This window comes from Pterocles gutturalis, unplaced genomic scaffold (genome assembly GCF_000699245.1).
Source record: "Pterocles gutturalis isolate BGI_N339 unplaced genomic scaffold, ASM69924v1 scaffold18169, whole genome shotgun sequence".
NCBI lineage: Eukaryota > Metazoa > Chordata > Aves > Pterocliformes > Pteroclidae > Pterocles > Pterocles gutturalis.
In genome coordinates this window covers 1-17,418 of record NW_010133603.1, presented here as the reverse complement: position 1 = coordinate 17,418, position 17,418 = coordinate 1, and the positions used below count along the sequence as shown (strand labels likewise).

The 17,418-nt window shown below is 40.2% G+C and overlaps 1 protein-coding gene across 1 annotated transcript in view; it reads left to right on the top strand.

Moving 5' to 3' along the window:
* LOC104467508 (RING1 and YY1-binding protein-like) overlaps positions 1-17,299 on the top strand; it is a 38,585-nt gene extending 21,286 nt beyond the window's left edge. The window contains 3 exon segments of the mRNA XM_010081300.1: positions 12,018-12,194; positions 12,309-12,407; positions 16,673-17,299. Coding sequence (XP_010079602.1) covers positions 12,018-12,194; positions 12,309-12,407; positions 16,673-16,925 — 529 coding nt within the window. The 3' untranslated portion in view covers positions 16,926-17,299.
* The last annotated feature ends 119 nt before the right edge of the window (positions 17,300-17,418 follow it).

Genomic DNA, 17,418 nt, shown 5'->3' with positions numbered 1-17,418 from the left:
GGGAAAGGAAATAAACCTAACCGAGGGGTGTCTTGATAATTACACCCAAGGCTGAGGTGCCTGGGTGTTGGGGTGCTGAGAGCTGGATGATATGCTTAAACCAGAGCCAAACCCAACACAGTCTGACTGCTTAGAGGTGCTTTTCAAGACTTTCCTTTAGTTGTTATTGTGTTTATTATTAGAAAATAATTAGTACGTGCTCATTAGCAGAAAAACAGGTTTATAGTATGTTGTCTAAAAATCCTTCTGTTTAGTTACGTAGTTGGTAATCTTTTATCTTTCTCTGCATAGGTGATAATTCACAAAAAATCTGTAATCTGACATTAGATAAGAAAATCTTGGTGTGTACGGACAGTGAGTGGTGTCTGAGGAGGTTGTAGAGGAAGTGCCATGTGGTGTGCTTGAGCTTTCTGTTGTATTTTGTTACATAGAGGAAGTGAAACTTCATCTGTATTTTGGGTATTCTTTTCTTCTATTTCCAAGTGAGATATCTGCCAGCTTCTGTATTTCATTCATCTACAAACCAGTTTCACTTTCATTGCACTTTTTTGTTAGGCATGATGTTAAATTTGCATTTATTTGATATTTGCACATTGTGTGGTATTTCCTTTTGTACATTCACCTTGTAAGAATTTACAGTGGGGTTTACAGGGCTGATGTATTGCCTCACACTTGAAAATGTCTCAGTATATCTTTTATATAGGAAAAAATGCTCAAGCCTTATTTCTTTCTGCCCTGACTAAATGCTGGGCATAGGTGCAATTTAACAGCAACCTCTCAAACTGATGAGTGGCAAGTGACTTGGTCACAACTCATTTTTGAGCCTGTATCTCTGAATTTTCACTGTCATTCTTTAGTTAACAGAAGGTGGGTTACGTGAAGAAAGAAAAAAAAAAGTTACTCAAATCCAGAATCTTTTTGTGCAGATTTTGAGTCACTGCAAGATAACGATCAGGTGAGGATGGATGTTCTGTATAGGAAAGCCCTGGGTTGACCCTCCAGCCTTCGGTTAAAGGATTGTGCTGAATGTTGTTGCTGTTACCTTGCGTTTTTGCCTCCCAGAGAGCAAGCGGTGGCAAACACCCAGATACTCAACGTTTGTACCTTTTTCTCCGCCACTGCTGAGAAGTGTAGTAGCTGGAAGTTTTGGGAGCCATTGGCCATTGCTACGCGGATGCCGCTGGGTCCTGCTTCGTCCCGAGCCTCTCCAGATGACACAGTGCATTAGGCTGACAAAGCCACACGTGTTGCAGGTCAGGCAGGCTGCCAAGCGCGCAGCCAGCGGGGAGAGAAGGCATTAGGAATCCAATAATCCGCACATCAGTCTCCGTGTGCTGCTTGGTCAGTGGAGACCGAGCGAGTGAGCTGTGGAGAGATTGTGGGTATTAAGTGGGATGGGTAATGAAAGGCTGTGCTGGTGCTGATGGGAGACTCTTTAAATGGAAAATGACTTTAAATGATGGTGCCAGGGCCGTTGGAGTGATTTGCAGCTGGCGCAGGTTCACAGCATAACTGGTAGTTTTCAGTGAGACTAGCCACTTCTTTAGGATGGAGCACTTGAATTGTTTTGAAAAATTAAAAAAAACCCGTGAACTTTTAACTGAATTTGCCACCTTTCCCTCCTTGAGGCTTGCACCAGCATGATGGCAATCCAGGATTTTGGTTGTGCATGTGTGTATACAGATAAACGGGAGCCATGTGGGTGTATGCAAAACGGCAAAATAGTAGTCATCAGGATGATAACAGCATTACGACAGGGCAGAATACAATGAAATTAGCATTTTAGGTTCAAGATTACCTTATCTGAGAACTTTCTTTAGAAATGATACTATTGTCTGGACAAGTCATTATCATTGTTATCTGCAGATCAGAAGCTGGCTTGCAGAGGACTTGGAAATGTCTGTTGTTTGAATTAATTTTTCTTGACTTTTTGTTCTGTAGGATAGCACGCTCTGCTAGTTTTGTTTATAAAGGTAGTTGAGTTTCTTTATCCTGCAGTGTGCTAGGCACACACAGATAACTCGCACTGGTACTCCAAGTAGGGAACCAACAGTTTACTAAGTAGGATTCTTGTGAGGCTTTCTAGTTAGGGGGAGGAAGAGCTTCTGAACTGAGTTTTGTAATATTATTTCCTGGCAAATTTTTAAACTATCTGTGTCAGTTCCTTATGCCTAGGAGTAACAATTCTGAAAGCAAAAGTTTCTGTGCTCTGTGGCTGTGTTGTTCCCATGGTACTTGAACAGCAAGCTCTCGTCAGTAGCCCAGTGCCTGGCTTCTCTGGCTTTCCTGGGCAGCAGTGTATGCACAGGCAGGATTGCTGCACGTGGTGCTGCCAGGATGGAGCCGGACACCCCAAAATGTCACTTGTAGATCTGTGTTCAGTTATCAGATTGTGTTCAGAGGACACAATGGCGAGGGGAAAAGCTCCTCTGCGCACGTGACAGCCTTTGAAAACCCATCTACCTGCTGCCTCATCATCCTTCAGTGTCTTTTATGTCTTGTGTTTGGGAAAGCAAACTGATTTCCTAAACAGTAAGGTTTCCTCTTAAACCGTTGACAGTGACTGTTTCACTGCAGGTTGTACTGGGACAGAGGTGTGAAGGAGTAGGTGGGGTACCACTTACTGGTACCAGTGGGTACATGCTGCCTGGTGCTGTGCTGGCTTCCCTGGGAGCAGTGGAGCTGCAGCTGCTCCACGTTGCAGCAGCCCTGGTATGTCTCTTAAATTGCATCGGTGCTGCAGGCTGGAGATTTGTCTGCGAAGCTCTGTTCCTGGTTGTTCAAGGACTCTTGAAATGTCGCTTTCATAGGAAAGGAAATCCTATCATAGATGTGTGTGTAATTTTTTTTTTTTAATAAAAAGGAGGCTTTTTCTGTCTTTTAGATAAAGCCTGCAGTTTCTGATGTAGCTGAATTAAAATTACTGCCTTGCTCAATTGGCTGCCCTTTTTTTTTTTTTTTTTTTTTAATGGCATCTCTAGAGATTTAGGGCCTATTGAGACTATTCAGCATCTGTTGTAGAATTGGTAATTTCTCATTTTGCTTCTGTGTGAACTTAGCCTGGTTGGTAAATCATAGAGAAGTCTTTTTTTCTAAATGTGCAGTGTTCCAGTGTCACGCAAGCACCGTGAAATTCTTCTCTGCTAAACCAGCACAGCCCTGCATTGGCAGGGGTCTCCGCAAAAGAGTTACTCAGAAGATTCTACTTTGTTTTTAAGCAAAGCTATTCTGGTTCTCTGTCTGCCAGTTAGGTATCTCTGTTTCTCAAAGAGTAAGTATTGTGTAAATTTAAGCATTATGAACAAGTGTAATTCTGTGTTATGTAGTTCTTGCTAGTGACCACAGCTCACAGGTTCGGAGGCTGTTTCAGTCCTGTCGGTACTGATCTTAGGACAGTGTTTGAAAAGGTGACAGTGATTGCAAAGAAAAAGACTCTTCATCTCAGCATCAGAGCTGATTTTAATACTTAGGCTCTAAGTTTTAAAATTTCAGTCTCCAAATTTATAGAAATTTACCTTGTTTCGAAGTTAAAATTTGCCTTCTATTTGCTAATAAAAGTTATTGAAGTTGGAAGTGTGTTGTCAAAACAAAAATTTTGGACCAATGATATTGATGTGTAGCTTCAAAACCTTAAAATCTCATTCAACTTTAGCTATACAACTATACAACAGGTGGTGATTTAGACCTGTTATTTAAGTGTTGATTTGTTTTGCAGACATTAGACTATTTTCTTAAAAAAACCCAAATATATTGACAACTTCTTTAGAATGGTATTGTATGTGGTGCTTCATTATTAGGCATTGTATGTCTCATATTCAAATTTGGAGATGCTTGAGCATGTTTAAAGAGAGAATGGTCTCATAACTTATCTTCCTCAAAAGTATGGGTTATTCTTTGTGCTTACCCAATAGCATACTTTAAGAAGAATGCTTTTGAAGTGTATTTTACTTTTTAGTTTTAGTACCAACTTCTGGGGAGGGGGATCAACTTCAGCATTTAACGGAAGTCTCTTTTTTGGTAAGGACCTCATTTTATCAGCATCTCTGCTTTTTCCTGCTTGTTTTCCAAGCTTGGTCTCTTTCCTGCTGTGATTTCTGAAGCATGAAGCTTAAGTATCCCAAAACCTGGAGGCAGATGCTCCCAGATGGGACATGTCAAACTGGATTAAAGAATGGTGTATACATGACAATTTCTATTATTACTCAGTATTCCAGTGTCTGAAACAGAAATATATATATATATTAGCAGCAGTGATAAAGCACTTTTATATTCCTAGTATTCCTAGTTTTTAGCTTCAGAGTTACTAAAACTATTTCCTCAGATTTTCATTATTTTAATTTATGATGCAATAACCATGAGCAATTGCTTTGAAGAATCTAAATGTTAAACTTTCATCAGACTCATTTATACCCTCATGCTGGCAACTGCACCTTGTTACTCAACAGGAAATTTTGAGCCTGTTCGCTTTCCTGAGGATTATGCGTAGCTTAATAAACAGTCAAATAGGAAGAAGTATTTAAGTAATTGGTTTTGTTGTATTTTATTATACACATCTTCATTGCTGCCAACTTTAGGAACTGTTTTCAAATTTTTGACGAGCAGGTAAAATCACCATAGTTTTGTCATTGTTCTGGTGGTAGTAGGCATGTAAATTTTGTGCTGTGATCAGTGAATTTTCCGTAACAATCTTGTAAGTTTTTGTAAATCTTGGAACATTTTGTATTTTGCCATTTTGCTGTAAGGTGTGTCTGTAGATAAAAATGCCAGAAGCAACTGCACAACTTATACTGTTTCAGTCTGCAAGCTGCTGAATTACTGATCTGAATTTTCAGTGATGGATTAACCTGAAGCTCCAAGTGGATCAGCAGATGGGTCAATAGCATGAGGAGGGTGGTGGCAATAAGTTTCTAGAAATGAAGCTTGTGCAGCACTTGCAACCTAAGACTAAAATTATTGGTAACCAAATAAATTCCCTAGGGGGGGAAAAAAACCCAAAACAAAAACAAGAAAAAACCCCCAAAAAACCCAAACCACCACAAACCGATAAGTTTTCTGCAAGTTTGTGTACTTGGAAAAGTGGAAACAGTGGTGATTTTCCACTGAAAATTTTCCAACAAATTCCCAAATAGCCCCATTCTCCACCTTGGGGCTCCTTTCTTGCTGGTGGCTACCAGGTCCTAAGTCTGGCTGTGCACGGAGCACCACGTAAGATATTTCTTTCTTAATTTGATATGAGGTGAATGATCCCATTTTGCTTTCGCGTTTGGATTTGTGGTAGTGCCTGCAAACGATATCTGCAGTTTTCAGTTCTGTACTGTATTAGAATGGGTATTTTGAGAAATTATGTGACTACTCAGGTTCAGGATAGCAAAATTCTGGTCAAACTGCTTCCAAAAACATCTTACAGCCCCAACCTTAGACTATTTTGTAATGGGATTGTAGGAAACAATGTATATTAAAACAGAACTGTAAAAATATTGAAAAACCTATTACACTATGCTATTGAGCAGTCATACTGAAATAGTTTCATAGATCAATTGTGGAATTCTTAGTACTGAATTTGTATTTTTTAGCATATTTTCACTAAAAAAAAAACCGGAAACGTGAGCTACAGAGTCTGTGCAGTGGCAACTCTGTGAATAAAACTCTGATTTATATACTTTGATTTGTAAATACACCCAAATAATTAAAAATAAGCAATGCTAAGGCTCCTGTAACAATTAAGAATTGAGTATTCTTTTTACAGGCATTGTTTAAAGAGCTTCAGATACCCTGGGGTAGTACAGAGTCAGTGACTGGCTGGTTTACAGCAAAGAGAAATGCCTGTTGCGTTGTGTAAAGGGAGGTGGCAGCTTGCATTTAATTTTATAACTTTATCATTCCTAATTTAATTTAAAAAAAGGGAAGAGGGGAAAAAAAGTTGAAGAAAAGCAGGGTTTCACCCTAAAAGGCAGGGGAGCTGGCAGCTTTGTGAGACCACTAAATATTAACTACTGCTGATAATTTTGAGCTTTTTAGGAACATAAATGTTGTGGGAGGTATTCAAACTGTGAGAAATGACCTGAAGTCTAAAAACTTCTGGTGGACAAACATGAAGTTTAAAATACTCTTCTGAAATCTGAACAGCTCAAGGTTTGTTGTCCTGGCCAGGAATAGTTGTTGTAAAGCTGAGGCTCCTTTATCTCTACATTCCCTCTTCCAAGGAGATGGGAGGCAGCAGCAGGCTAAATGGTCAAGGAGGACGTTGAACAGTTTGTTGGAGACTTTCTGGAGGTAGCTGTGCATTTTTTCAATGTACTTAATTTATGTTTTGACGAACAATTGTTTTGTTTGTGTGAAGCTGTTACTTTCTTTTACATTTTTTCCAAAATGTTCAGCCTTAACACTCGAAGTCTTTCAAACACATTGCTGTGCCCTTCTGTATGAAGTTAGTAGCAAATACTGTTTCCTGCTGGCAATGCTCTGAAAAAGCAAAACCTGCAGTCCAGAAGTGGATGTTCCTTAGATTAACTTCTTTATTTTGAAACATCTACCTTCCAAATAAAAACACAGCGTTGCCACAACAGTGCTTAAGGAAAATTCTGTTCTTTCAACAAAATACTGCTCAATCCCATATTTCTTGCTGTTTGTCCTACTAATCTTCTACTGTTTTTGTCATTGCCTTGTGGTCTCATATTACATGGAGAACTTCTCAGATAAATGTATGCAGCTTCCATACTGCTGTGCAGTTGTACACTAAGGACCACTTGTCCATTCATCCTTTTTCTTGTTGCTTAAAAGGACCATGTGGTCATCAGAAATGGGATGGAAAACATGCGTGCAAGAATGAGTGCTCATCCTGTCATGTTAATTTTTGCAAAGCTTTGGTGCTTCTGGATGTAAAATTATTTTAAGGAGATGTTTGTGGGGTTTTTTTTGTATTCATGGGTTAGTTTCTAACCTTGCTTTACAGTATTGCTCAGCAGTATGCTTATTGTAGTATTGTTTTGACACTGTTTTATAAACATGTAAATACTTTGTCTTGTTTTCTTGTTTTTCTTTGAGCAAAGACATGTTCGTGTGTGACTAGGATTATTAAAATAATCGTGTACTTCACACTGCAGAGCGTATGAAACACATTTTCTCAAAGAAACGGCAAGCCGTGCAGAGGTCTGCAGATATCGCTGCTTGCATCAAAGCCAGAACAGCATGAAATTATCCAAATCCTCAGTACTTCATGTTACATGAGGCTTTTGACTCTGAAATCCCACTTGATGCCACTTTCATTCTTCTGATAACATAGCTGTAGGAAAGTAAGAGCAGTTGTAATTAGATCCACATTTCTAGGGATTGCCAAGTCCCTCAAGGTTGCTGTGGGTATGCAGGAGGTGGGTGACTTGCCTTTTCTCAAGGCAGCGGGACCAGAGAAATCCCAAACAGATAGAGAAATTAGGGTCACGTGAAAAAAACATGGTGTAACTTATCCTTCTATATCCCTGTTGAAATCCAGGTCCAAGTAACTACCATGTGTTGGATGTGCGGTGATTTGTGCTGCTCTGCTCCTAAGGCCAGTTGCAGGGATTAGGAGCAGAGCCGCAGAACTCTTGGGCGTCAGTGTTGTATGTGCAGGTCTGTTACTAAAAGGTAGTAAGAATATTTGTGTGCATCATTTATGGAAGTTGACCAAAACCATGCTCAGAATAGACAAATATATTTCAGCTTTTTCATGGATTAACATGACCTTGCTGCAAAGATTATGAATTGTTGTGCAAATATCTGCTCCTACAATGTAAATTACAGTTTAGCTAATGTGAAACAATTTATTTAGCTCAATGTAACTTTGAAAGCACAGTTTGATTTAGTCTAATTGCTCCTAGTTTTACAGCGGGAGAAGACAATCCTCTTTCTGTTGAAAAAAGAGAAAGGATAATGTTCAGTTGTTTGTCCCATCAGTGTTGGATCTTGATGGTTGAGGCCTTACCCAGGCTGTCGCTTAAATTAGGGGAAAAATTGTCCAAGCAAAGCATGACTTTAGTTTAATGTTCAGGTAGAAGAAAAAGTACCTATTTCAGATACTTGTATTAAAAATTTGTTCTTAGAATGTTCCATCTGTTGGCATTATCTGGTGGCATGTGTTATTGCATGGTACTGGCTTCTCTGTTTTTGAAAGTACTCGCCTGGTACTAGTTGCAGAGCAGATGTAAGCAGTGGTGGCCACCAAGGTGTAATAGCACACTTCCATTTGTAGGGACACAGGTGGGGGGGAATAAAGCAGAATCTCTTGTAGCAGACGTTGGGCACCGCTGGTGTCAGAGGGGACCAGGCACAGACCGGGGAACAGATACGGAAAATGCACATCTGCATTGGGGTTTGAGTTTTGTCACTTAGATGTATTCTTTGTTTATATGAAACATTTTATATGAAACATTACAGAAAGTAAGCTGATGAGATAATGCGAGGGTAAAAATGGTTAGTACTTGTTTCTGTGGCTGTTTATTCTTACAAAAAATTTAGAATTTTTTTCAACTTTCTATTCAGGTTATTCTCCTCAAGTGATAACTTATTTTAATATAATAGTGGTGTATTTCGGTTGAAGCATTCCCTTTTGGAGATTGCAAAAAAAAAAATCATTAAAAGGCCAGTTGAAACAAAATTAGGGGCAGGGAGACTCGGACACCGTGTAGTGTTCAAAAACAGAAAAAGAAAAAGGATCTTTTTACGACTCCCACATTCTGCAGAAGGAGCGAGAGCATGTTAAATCATTGTAGCCCAAGTGGGAATGAGACTTGTTTCTCTCCACTGATATTTTTTTCCCTTTCCTTGTTCAATTCTGAAAGGGAAGAATACTAGTATCCACTGCAAAGTATTATTGCATTAGTGCTTTTGTTTATTTCTAGAAGGCCATGCAAGCTACCTGGTGCCACAGCTGGAGAAGAGCTCACAACACTCACGAAGAAGGTGGCTGCTTCAACGGACAGCGTGACTGGGATAGGGCAGGGATGGCTGTAGAGGCAGGAGTGGTGTCTGGGGGGAAGGTCGGTGCTAGATTAGATCAACATTAGCCCTAGAAGTCTGTTTTTGGTAGGCGGGGAACTTGGAGCAAGTTTTGGATATTGCAGCTGCTTTACTCGATTGTGGTTACTATGGTTATAGTTTGCTGTGGTTAAAAATGTGCTGCTCTACTTGCTTTGCTTGGCCTTTTTGTAAAGGGCTTGTAACCAGTGTGTCCTGGCTGTAGCGGCAGTGTGGGCCTTATTTGGAGGATTTTATTGCTCCTATTATTAGTAGTATTAGTATGCCAGTTGCTTAGCTTACCTGTTTTTTAACTTTCCTAAGCTTGCTGCTGATGCAAGTAAAATGGCCAAATTAGGAACTGGAAAGCTATTAGATATTTGCATTATTATTTTTTTTTAAATCTGTTATTCTAGTACAGCGGATCTTGGAATGTGCTCGTTGTTGACCAAGTTCACATCAGCTTTCTGCTCCCTTCCTCCGTGTGGCAGGAGAAACCTCATCAGCAGGGCTGGCCCCGTCCCGCAGGTGCCCTGCCTGCGCACACGGCTGCCTGCTCTCTTCGCTTTCAGGTTGGGGTTTGCCCTCACCAGCGAGCCATCCTGGTGTGTAAGAAGGAACATGCAAATGTGGGATTTGGAGAAGTTGTGCTGGTTATGTCAGTGGTTGGCCAGAAAATGATAAAACTTAATAAATGTACTGTGCTGTGACGGGCACAGATAAGGAGTGGGAGAGCATGGGGTGAAGTGTCTCAGCAGGAGCACTTTAAGGCTGGTCTTTTTTGGATTCCAGCCTTCTCTAGGGGAAATGCATTGTGACTTCATGATGAATTTTTTATTGTTGTTCAGTTGAAGTTTCTATTTTAAAATTTGTATCTTCTTTCAAGCAGTGCAGCACTCTTGCAACAGGAACAGCAGCTCAGTAGCTGCGGAGGTTGGACGTGAGGCACGGAAATAACATCTCGGACACATCAAAGTTGTTGAAAGTAGAAAGAACTTTGAAGGTGCTCTCAGATTCTTGAATTGGGATTTCCCATGAATGGCTTGAGTTTCTGACTTAGCTGCTTGTGTAAACAGCAAATAACTGTAAGTCTGGGCACGAGTGGCAGCTTCAAGCAGTGAGGTTGATCATGTATAATCCTGCAGGGAGATGGTATCTGCCCTCTCTTTGAAGATTTCTTGACGTTTTGGTTTGGGTGTTTTGTTTTGTTTTGTTTTTTTTTGAGTAGGCGGTTAGCAGATTCCTTGACACAAGCTACTGTTGTCAGCTTTTAGTGTGGTTGCATCAATCTGAAAATCTTTTCCATGTAACCAAAACACTCTTTCTTACGTGTTCATTCTCAGTCATACAGACAAATTGCTGTATACGGTATTTTAAATGCAAGGTTGCTAAGTAGCTTCACTGTTCTGTGGAACAGGCAACTGCTTAATCTGATCTGCAGAATGTTTCAGCATCATAGTTATTTAAGGTTGAAGACCAGATCAACTTTGTTTGCTCAGAAATGTACACAGGTTGTAGCATAAAATTAGTTATAGTTTCTGTGTTGGGTGGAAAATCCAAATGCCAGTGGTATTGAGATGGGTGAGGGGCCTGATTGCAACCTGTTGCATAGACCTTATAATAAGCTGTGGTAGTGAAATGAAATGTTTGGGTATATCTGGCTTTGATAAGAGCATCTTGGTACCATTATACAGAAAAACAGCAAGAAGAGAGGCTTTTTAGATAGCTGGATTTTCCTGTTAAAAGGACTAGAACTTTTCTGGGTGTTCTGTTGTCTGTATCATCTCTAAATGCGGATGTTACATGTGAGCAATTAGTATTTTGTACGTTTCTGTTTTTTTTTTTTAAATGCATGAAACCACTAAGTAGCTTCTTAAAATCTCTCTAGATGTTGTAGTAAAAACTGTGTGCGGGTACGGAGCTCTGCAGCAGAAACCCTTGGGTTACCATGTTCCTGTTATGGACTTAATGATAATTGCATACTGCTTTCATTGGCGATCTGTTGTTGTCTGGTCTGTGACGAAAATCTGAATCATATTTGTGACCAACAGCTATGGACAAGCATTAGCAACTGTTGCAATTAGTATTTAGGTCATAATGGATGACTAATGGAGTTCATAACCTGGTTTTCTCTTCCTCCCTCCCACAAGCTGTGTGGACACAGGGAGCCTAGATCTTTCTGGTATGTTGGAGGGGCCAAAACAATCATGAATAGTCAGAGTATTCAGCGTAAAAACTACTCTGTGATATGCCAGGCTAGGAGGGAGAGGTCTGGAGTTGTTAAGCTGAGGGGGGATGAGTGTGAGAGTTTGAAGACCAGTAAGGTACTGGTTACGTGCTAAGCTTTTTTTTTTTTAAATAAATCATAATTTGAAATTGAAATAGTCTTTGAAACACAGTTTGTGTGTTTTGTCCAAGCACCAGTGGGGACTGCAGACAATGGTGTGAGGATGGTGTGTCGGAGGCTGGCACGGCCGATCCCCTGTGAATGCCCGCTTGTTTTCTGTGCTCCTGCCAGTGAGCTGCGGTCCTGGCCCTCACGACAACGTCATCTCAGTTACCTTCTCTTGTTCTTTGTTTGTGTGAGGTTTGCTGCCTCAGAAAAATTAAATGGAAATATAGGAAGGAGATGATGTTTATCAGGAAAGTTATTTTTATCACTTTCTCTGTTCCTTCTCATAAAGTGTAGCCGCAGTGCATGGCTGGCAGCTTCTTGAAGGCTGCTTTTTCACTGTTGTTCCCCCCCAAGTTGGCTGTGATTTCATGACATGGATGGAAGAAAAGGAACAGTATATTTAAGAATGTTGGAATGAGGCTAAGAACTGATGAAACAGTAGTTTTGGAGTATTTCCTAATTTTAAAACTTCTGTCTTGTTTGGTAGCAGCAGTACTTCACATTAAATAAGGATATCCATTTGGTTCTTTGTGAGTGAAGTATTCTTCCCTAGTTGCTGAAATAAAGCTTTATGCTGCTTTTGGTAAAGTGTAAAATTGACCGTAGATCTCTCTTCTTATTGTCATTATAGAAAACCTAGAATAAACTCTCAGTTGGTGGCACAACAAGTTGCCCAGCAATATGCAACCCCACCACCGCCTAAAAAGGAGAAGAAGGAGAAAGTGGAAAAACAAGACAAAGAAAAACCTGACAAAGAGAAGGAAATTAGTCCAAGTGTTACAAAGAAGAACACTAACAAGAAGACTAAGTAAGTTTGAAGGATGAACTATTAAATGCAGAGCGATTTCAGTAGTTCTGTGCATTGATCTATTGTGTGGTTAATCTAACATCATACTCTCACTCTTCCCTCCAATTTTTACAGACCAAAGTCGGATATTGTGAAAGATCCTCCTAGCGAAGCAAACAGTATACAGTCTGGGAATACTACAACGAAGACCAGCGACTCAAATCACACTTCAAGGTAATTTTAGTATTAAGTTAAGCTCTCAGTATCTGAGAACTGTGTTAAATAGGAGACACTGGGTTTTTTTGGTGGACTGACAGAGTACTGTCTAACCCACAGGGTCTGCCAGTATGGCAAGACCATCAGTGACGATGAGCCTTTTCCATATGTAAGCACTCAAACACTCTGCTGGTGAGGACAGATTCAAGCATTGGTATACTTGTTCTGTTGCCCACTTGGTTTTTGTTTCTGTGCTAAAATAATCATATTGTCAATTGGGCAGTAATGCTTTTGGCTGTAAAACACAGTGGAGGGGGAAAGTTAACCAGCAGTCATAGTGGTCTTTATCAAATTCTTATCACCACTCAGTAGCAGTAACAAAGGTTACCTTTTTTTATGTTCTTATCTGTAATTCAGTCACTTTATTGTCAAGATAATTTTCCAAGTGTTTTCCAAGTATGCAGTAATTAAGACTGCATGAACAGATTTGCTAGAATCTTGCTAACAACAAAAAGTATGAATGGTTGGTTTCATATTTGTCTAAGGTTCAAATGAGTAGCTGGCTGCAGAGAGAGGTTTATTCCTAGTCTGGCCTACGGTGATGCTCCATACTTGTTTTCTTTAAATGTTATCTTGTGCTCTATTTCTTAAATAAAAAATTCAACATCAAAGAACAGTTTTTATATTATTGAACTTGTCTACCAGAGGCAGAATTCAACTGGGCGCTTTACCTATGTGGTCTATATAAGAATTGCATCGCTTTTCAAAATGTGCTGTAATGAGTATTTTATAGTGAAGCGACATGAACTGGAGCAATACTAGTTAGCTGCAAAGCTGTAAAGCACATGGGAAATGTGGTTCACACTGCTGTTAGCGTTAAGGTTGGCAAGACATGACTGCAGAAAACTGCTGTCTTGGAAGTTTTTAAATAATAGCATGAAAATATTTAGTAAGAGTGAATATCCTTTACACAGTAACTCACTTGAACGTAGCGAGGGCAGTGTGAAATTTGCTGTGGTAGAAGACTGAGCTGTTTGCAGGGACTGCTGTTAACTCTCCCTCAGCCCCCAAAGATCAAATTGTCCGTTCCTAATATGATTGGACGAATATAGCTTTATTGCAATTATATTTTTGTCCTGTTCTTTTTGAAATAGAACTTATTTTGAGACTTGGTGCAAGAGACTTGATGCACTTGACTAATGACATCGTATTAAATTGATAGATACATCAGATAATTGGTTTTGCTCATCAAAGGAGTCACTCTGTCTACTGGAGAGTCTTTTAGTCCATGTTTTGTGGCAAGCTTTTCTCATTTGTCATTAATCCTTAATAGTATCAGGTCTAGCTGGTTATTTTTAAGGGATACATCATCTCCTTCAATTCTTAAAAAGACAGTTTAAGTGTTCAGTTTAGTGGAACTTTTCTTGCATTTCAGTGCCCTCAGGAGTGCAGTCAGGAGTCTTTTTAAAGGATCTTGTTTTTATGGAGTCACAAGTTATCTGTTCAGGTTTTTTAATGCACAGATTTCTTAAGTGTTTTGTTGTAAATTGTCTTTTAAAAATCTCTGGATTTTTAAGAAACCCTATTTGAACTTCTTGGATACTGTGCCTGTTTCTGACAAAATATCTTCGTTTATTCCATGCCTTCCTGTATACTTTCAAATTGATTGTTTTTGAAACATATTTCTTATTTGGCCATAAACCTTTTTAGCTATAAACATGAAGCATCAAGGTGTTTAATTTTGCAAAATAACATGAATGGGACAATCCTTTTGCCTTCTCTAGGAAGCAAAAATTGTATGCATGTGCTGAGGAGATTGTCTGGAAGTTTCCATCTGTGCTTCATCCGCTCTTTGCACAGGGAAGACCCCTAAAACCTCCTGCAGCAATGGTTGGAGGAGTTTATTTCTAAAACTGAGACTGAGAGTGTTTGTGAGTGGGACTGTGAAGCAGTCCTGCACCTCAGCCTTGCTTACTCCTTCTTCCGTGTTACCTTGTTGTGGCATTTAAAGATGCATGGGCAGTTTTTTTCAGGTGCTTGGTGCATGGCTTATCTCAAAGGCTGCTGGTAGCAAGAGCTTTTTTGGACAGAACTTAATGCAACTTTTGCCATGTGAACTTTTTTTTTTCCTTTTATTTTTTCTTTCTTTCTTTCTTTCTTTCTTTCTTTTTTTCTTTCTTTCTTTCTTTCTTCCTTTATTTTTTTTTTCCCCCTAAATATGACTGCCAGGTGCTGGCTTTTGACATGTGATAGCAGGAACTCATGTTCAACCCTGTAGTCAGGTGGAGACGGTAAGGTCTGTTCCGGTAGCTGGGCCAGCAGTTTTTGGCTGTTTCTGAGTACAAGAGAAATCAAATGACCTAAGCAAATTACAGGAAGAACTGGGTTTCCTAGAGGAACTTGGGGCTTAGGGAGGAAAATACGTATGCGTACTATGTTTCCGGGAACACTTGCTGCTGTGTTTGCTGTCGATGCTTTGGGGGCAGCCTTCCTCTGCTGAGATGCTATCTGAAAGCCGATGGAAACCCCAAAACTTGCTGAGCTGGCTGCCCTTTCTTGTTACCCACAAACAAGGTGACATCATTTAATCTAGCCTGTGGTTACGTCTTGAATTTGCCAACTCCTGCGAGCACGTATGTGCAATGCATACGCGTGGGCGTGTGTCTGTTGTGGGAATTCACTAAGTGCAGCTACGGGTTTGAAAAGGCTGGTCACTAAATGACGAGGCTGTTTCAGGTTGGAGGTTTTACTGACTTATCCCAGCACAGCAGTATTTTAATTGAATTTTCTGTCAGAAGTGCTTCTCTTGTATACTTGTTAAAATTGAAGCAGCCTCCTAGGTTAGATAGGAAAATACTATTTTTGGTAAAAAAGTTTGGAGAAATACAGTTGTTCTGGTTTTGAAGCTGTACACCTGTCCTTAATACTTTTTTCTCTCTAGTTCTAGAATACCACTTGGACAACTACTACTTAAGGACCTTCCCATTGTTAGCTTACCATTGGGAGCAATTGAGTATGCATGGCTTGATTTCCTCTTTTTTTTCTCTTTTTTTCTTCTTTTTTTTCTTTTTTTTTTCTTTTTTTTTTGTTTTGTTTTGGCTGTATTAGCCTCATGTGCTGCAGATGAGGAGGAGGAAGAGCAGATTGGTTTAAAAGCTGGAGCTTGATCCCAAAGTAAACTAACCTTCCCTCCATCCCTTGGAATAAGGCAGTTCTCAGCAAGCTATTTTTCACTGACGTATAAAGACTCTCCCTTTTAATTTCCCTTTTGGGAATGTTCGCTGCTTAAGCCTGACCCTTAATTAGGAGTAAAAGCTGTAAATGGCAGCAGTAGCTGCAGCTGATTTGGAGTTTGCTGGTAGCTGTAGGAGTGTCCAAGGTTTGTTTTATCAGAGCTTTGGACCAGCCTCTGCAATGTGCGTGAATCTCGGCTTCCTAGAGTCTAGACCCTTATTAGCTGCATTACTAATTGAATGATAGCACAGCATGCAAATTACTGAGATAATCCTGAGCTATAAATACCACTGTGTTCTTTTCTGGTGGTTTTTGATTCTTTCAAATTTTTTTTTCCTTTTCCCCTAACCAAAAGAGAGAGCTGCAAGAAATACCATTGTACATTCTGGATTTTATTTACAATAGCCTTGGTTCCAGAGGGAACATTTTGAGTGATTTTATACATAGGCTGATTGAGCATCTGATTTGTATAAGCTCAAAGCAGTTGAAAGAGAAGCCAAGTTGTCCCAGTGCCTGTGTTGTTTGCAGCTGCAGAGTTCCAATATGTGAATGAAAGAGCCGTGGTCAAATGCTTTCATGTGGTTTTGTATTGCAGAGTCACAGCCTTGTCTCATAACATCAGGGCACATGATGAGATGGTGAATTTAGATAAGAGAACTCTTTCATCTGCCCCTTGGGGAGTGATCCTTCGGTCTGCCTGGCTCCTGTCCTCTTGGCTCTGCTGTAGTGTCCTCCTTTCTGGCTGAGTTGGATAAGTCCACAGCAGTGCACCGCTTGCAGAGCTCTGTAAGACAGGTCTTTCCTCAGGGGCTGAGTGCGGTGCTGCAGCCCTCGCAGCCCAGGCTGTCGCAGGGAGCAGAAGGTCCAACCTTCATCCTTCTCTGTGCAGCACTTACTGCTTCCTAAGTTCTCCTCCCAGTTACTGCCATCTGCACAGGCGAGTGGAGGGCAAGTCACACAGAGTGCGTTGTCGGATGCTTTTTCTAATAAACCTTTTCCTTTCTCATCTATTTTTATCCTTTTTATAAATGTTTTCTCATTTGTCTTAGACCCAGACTGAAAAATGTGGACAGAAGTACCGCGCAGCAGTTGGCAGTCACAGTGGGTAATGTCACAGTAATTATCACAGACTTTAAAGAAAAGACTCGCTCCTCTTCCACGTCGTCTTCTACAGTGACCTCCAGTGCAGGATCAGAACAACAGAATCAGAGCAGCTCAGGCTCTGAGAGCACAGACAAGGGCTCGTCCCGTTCCTCCACGCCAAAGGGGGACATGTCAGCAGTCAATGACGAATCTTTCTGAAAATTGCACATGGAGTTGTGGAAACTATGAATCAGGGGATGAAATTCAAACACTCCACCTGCCCATATGCTGTTCAAATCCTGGAGAGCCTCTTCTGTGCTTGAACACACACTTTCTCGGACATCGACCTCTTACTGATGCAACCAGGATAATTTCTGCTTGCCGTGGGCATCTGGCCACCAAGGAATTTCTCACCCTAACGATTACTCTTGACACTTTTATGTATTCCATTGTTTTATATGATTTTCCTAACAATCATTTATAATTGGATGTGCTCCTGAATCTACTTTTTTATAATATCTGCTGTGCACAATTTTCCATGAACATTACAACTTTTTGTTTTTGGGGTAAGGGAGCGGGTGGGGAGGGAAGGGGGCTTTATTTATTGCATTCACAAACTCCATCCTCTTTCAACATATCCTTTTTAAGTTCAATTCTTCTTCCAGTTATACTGTGTACTATCAGTTTTGATATAAATTATATATAAATATAT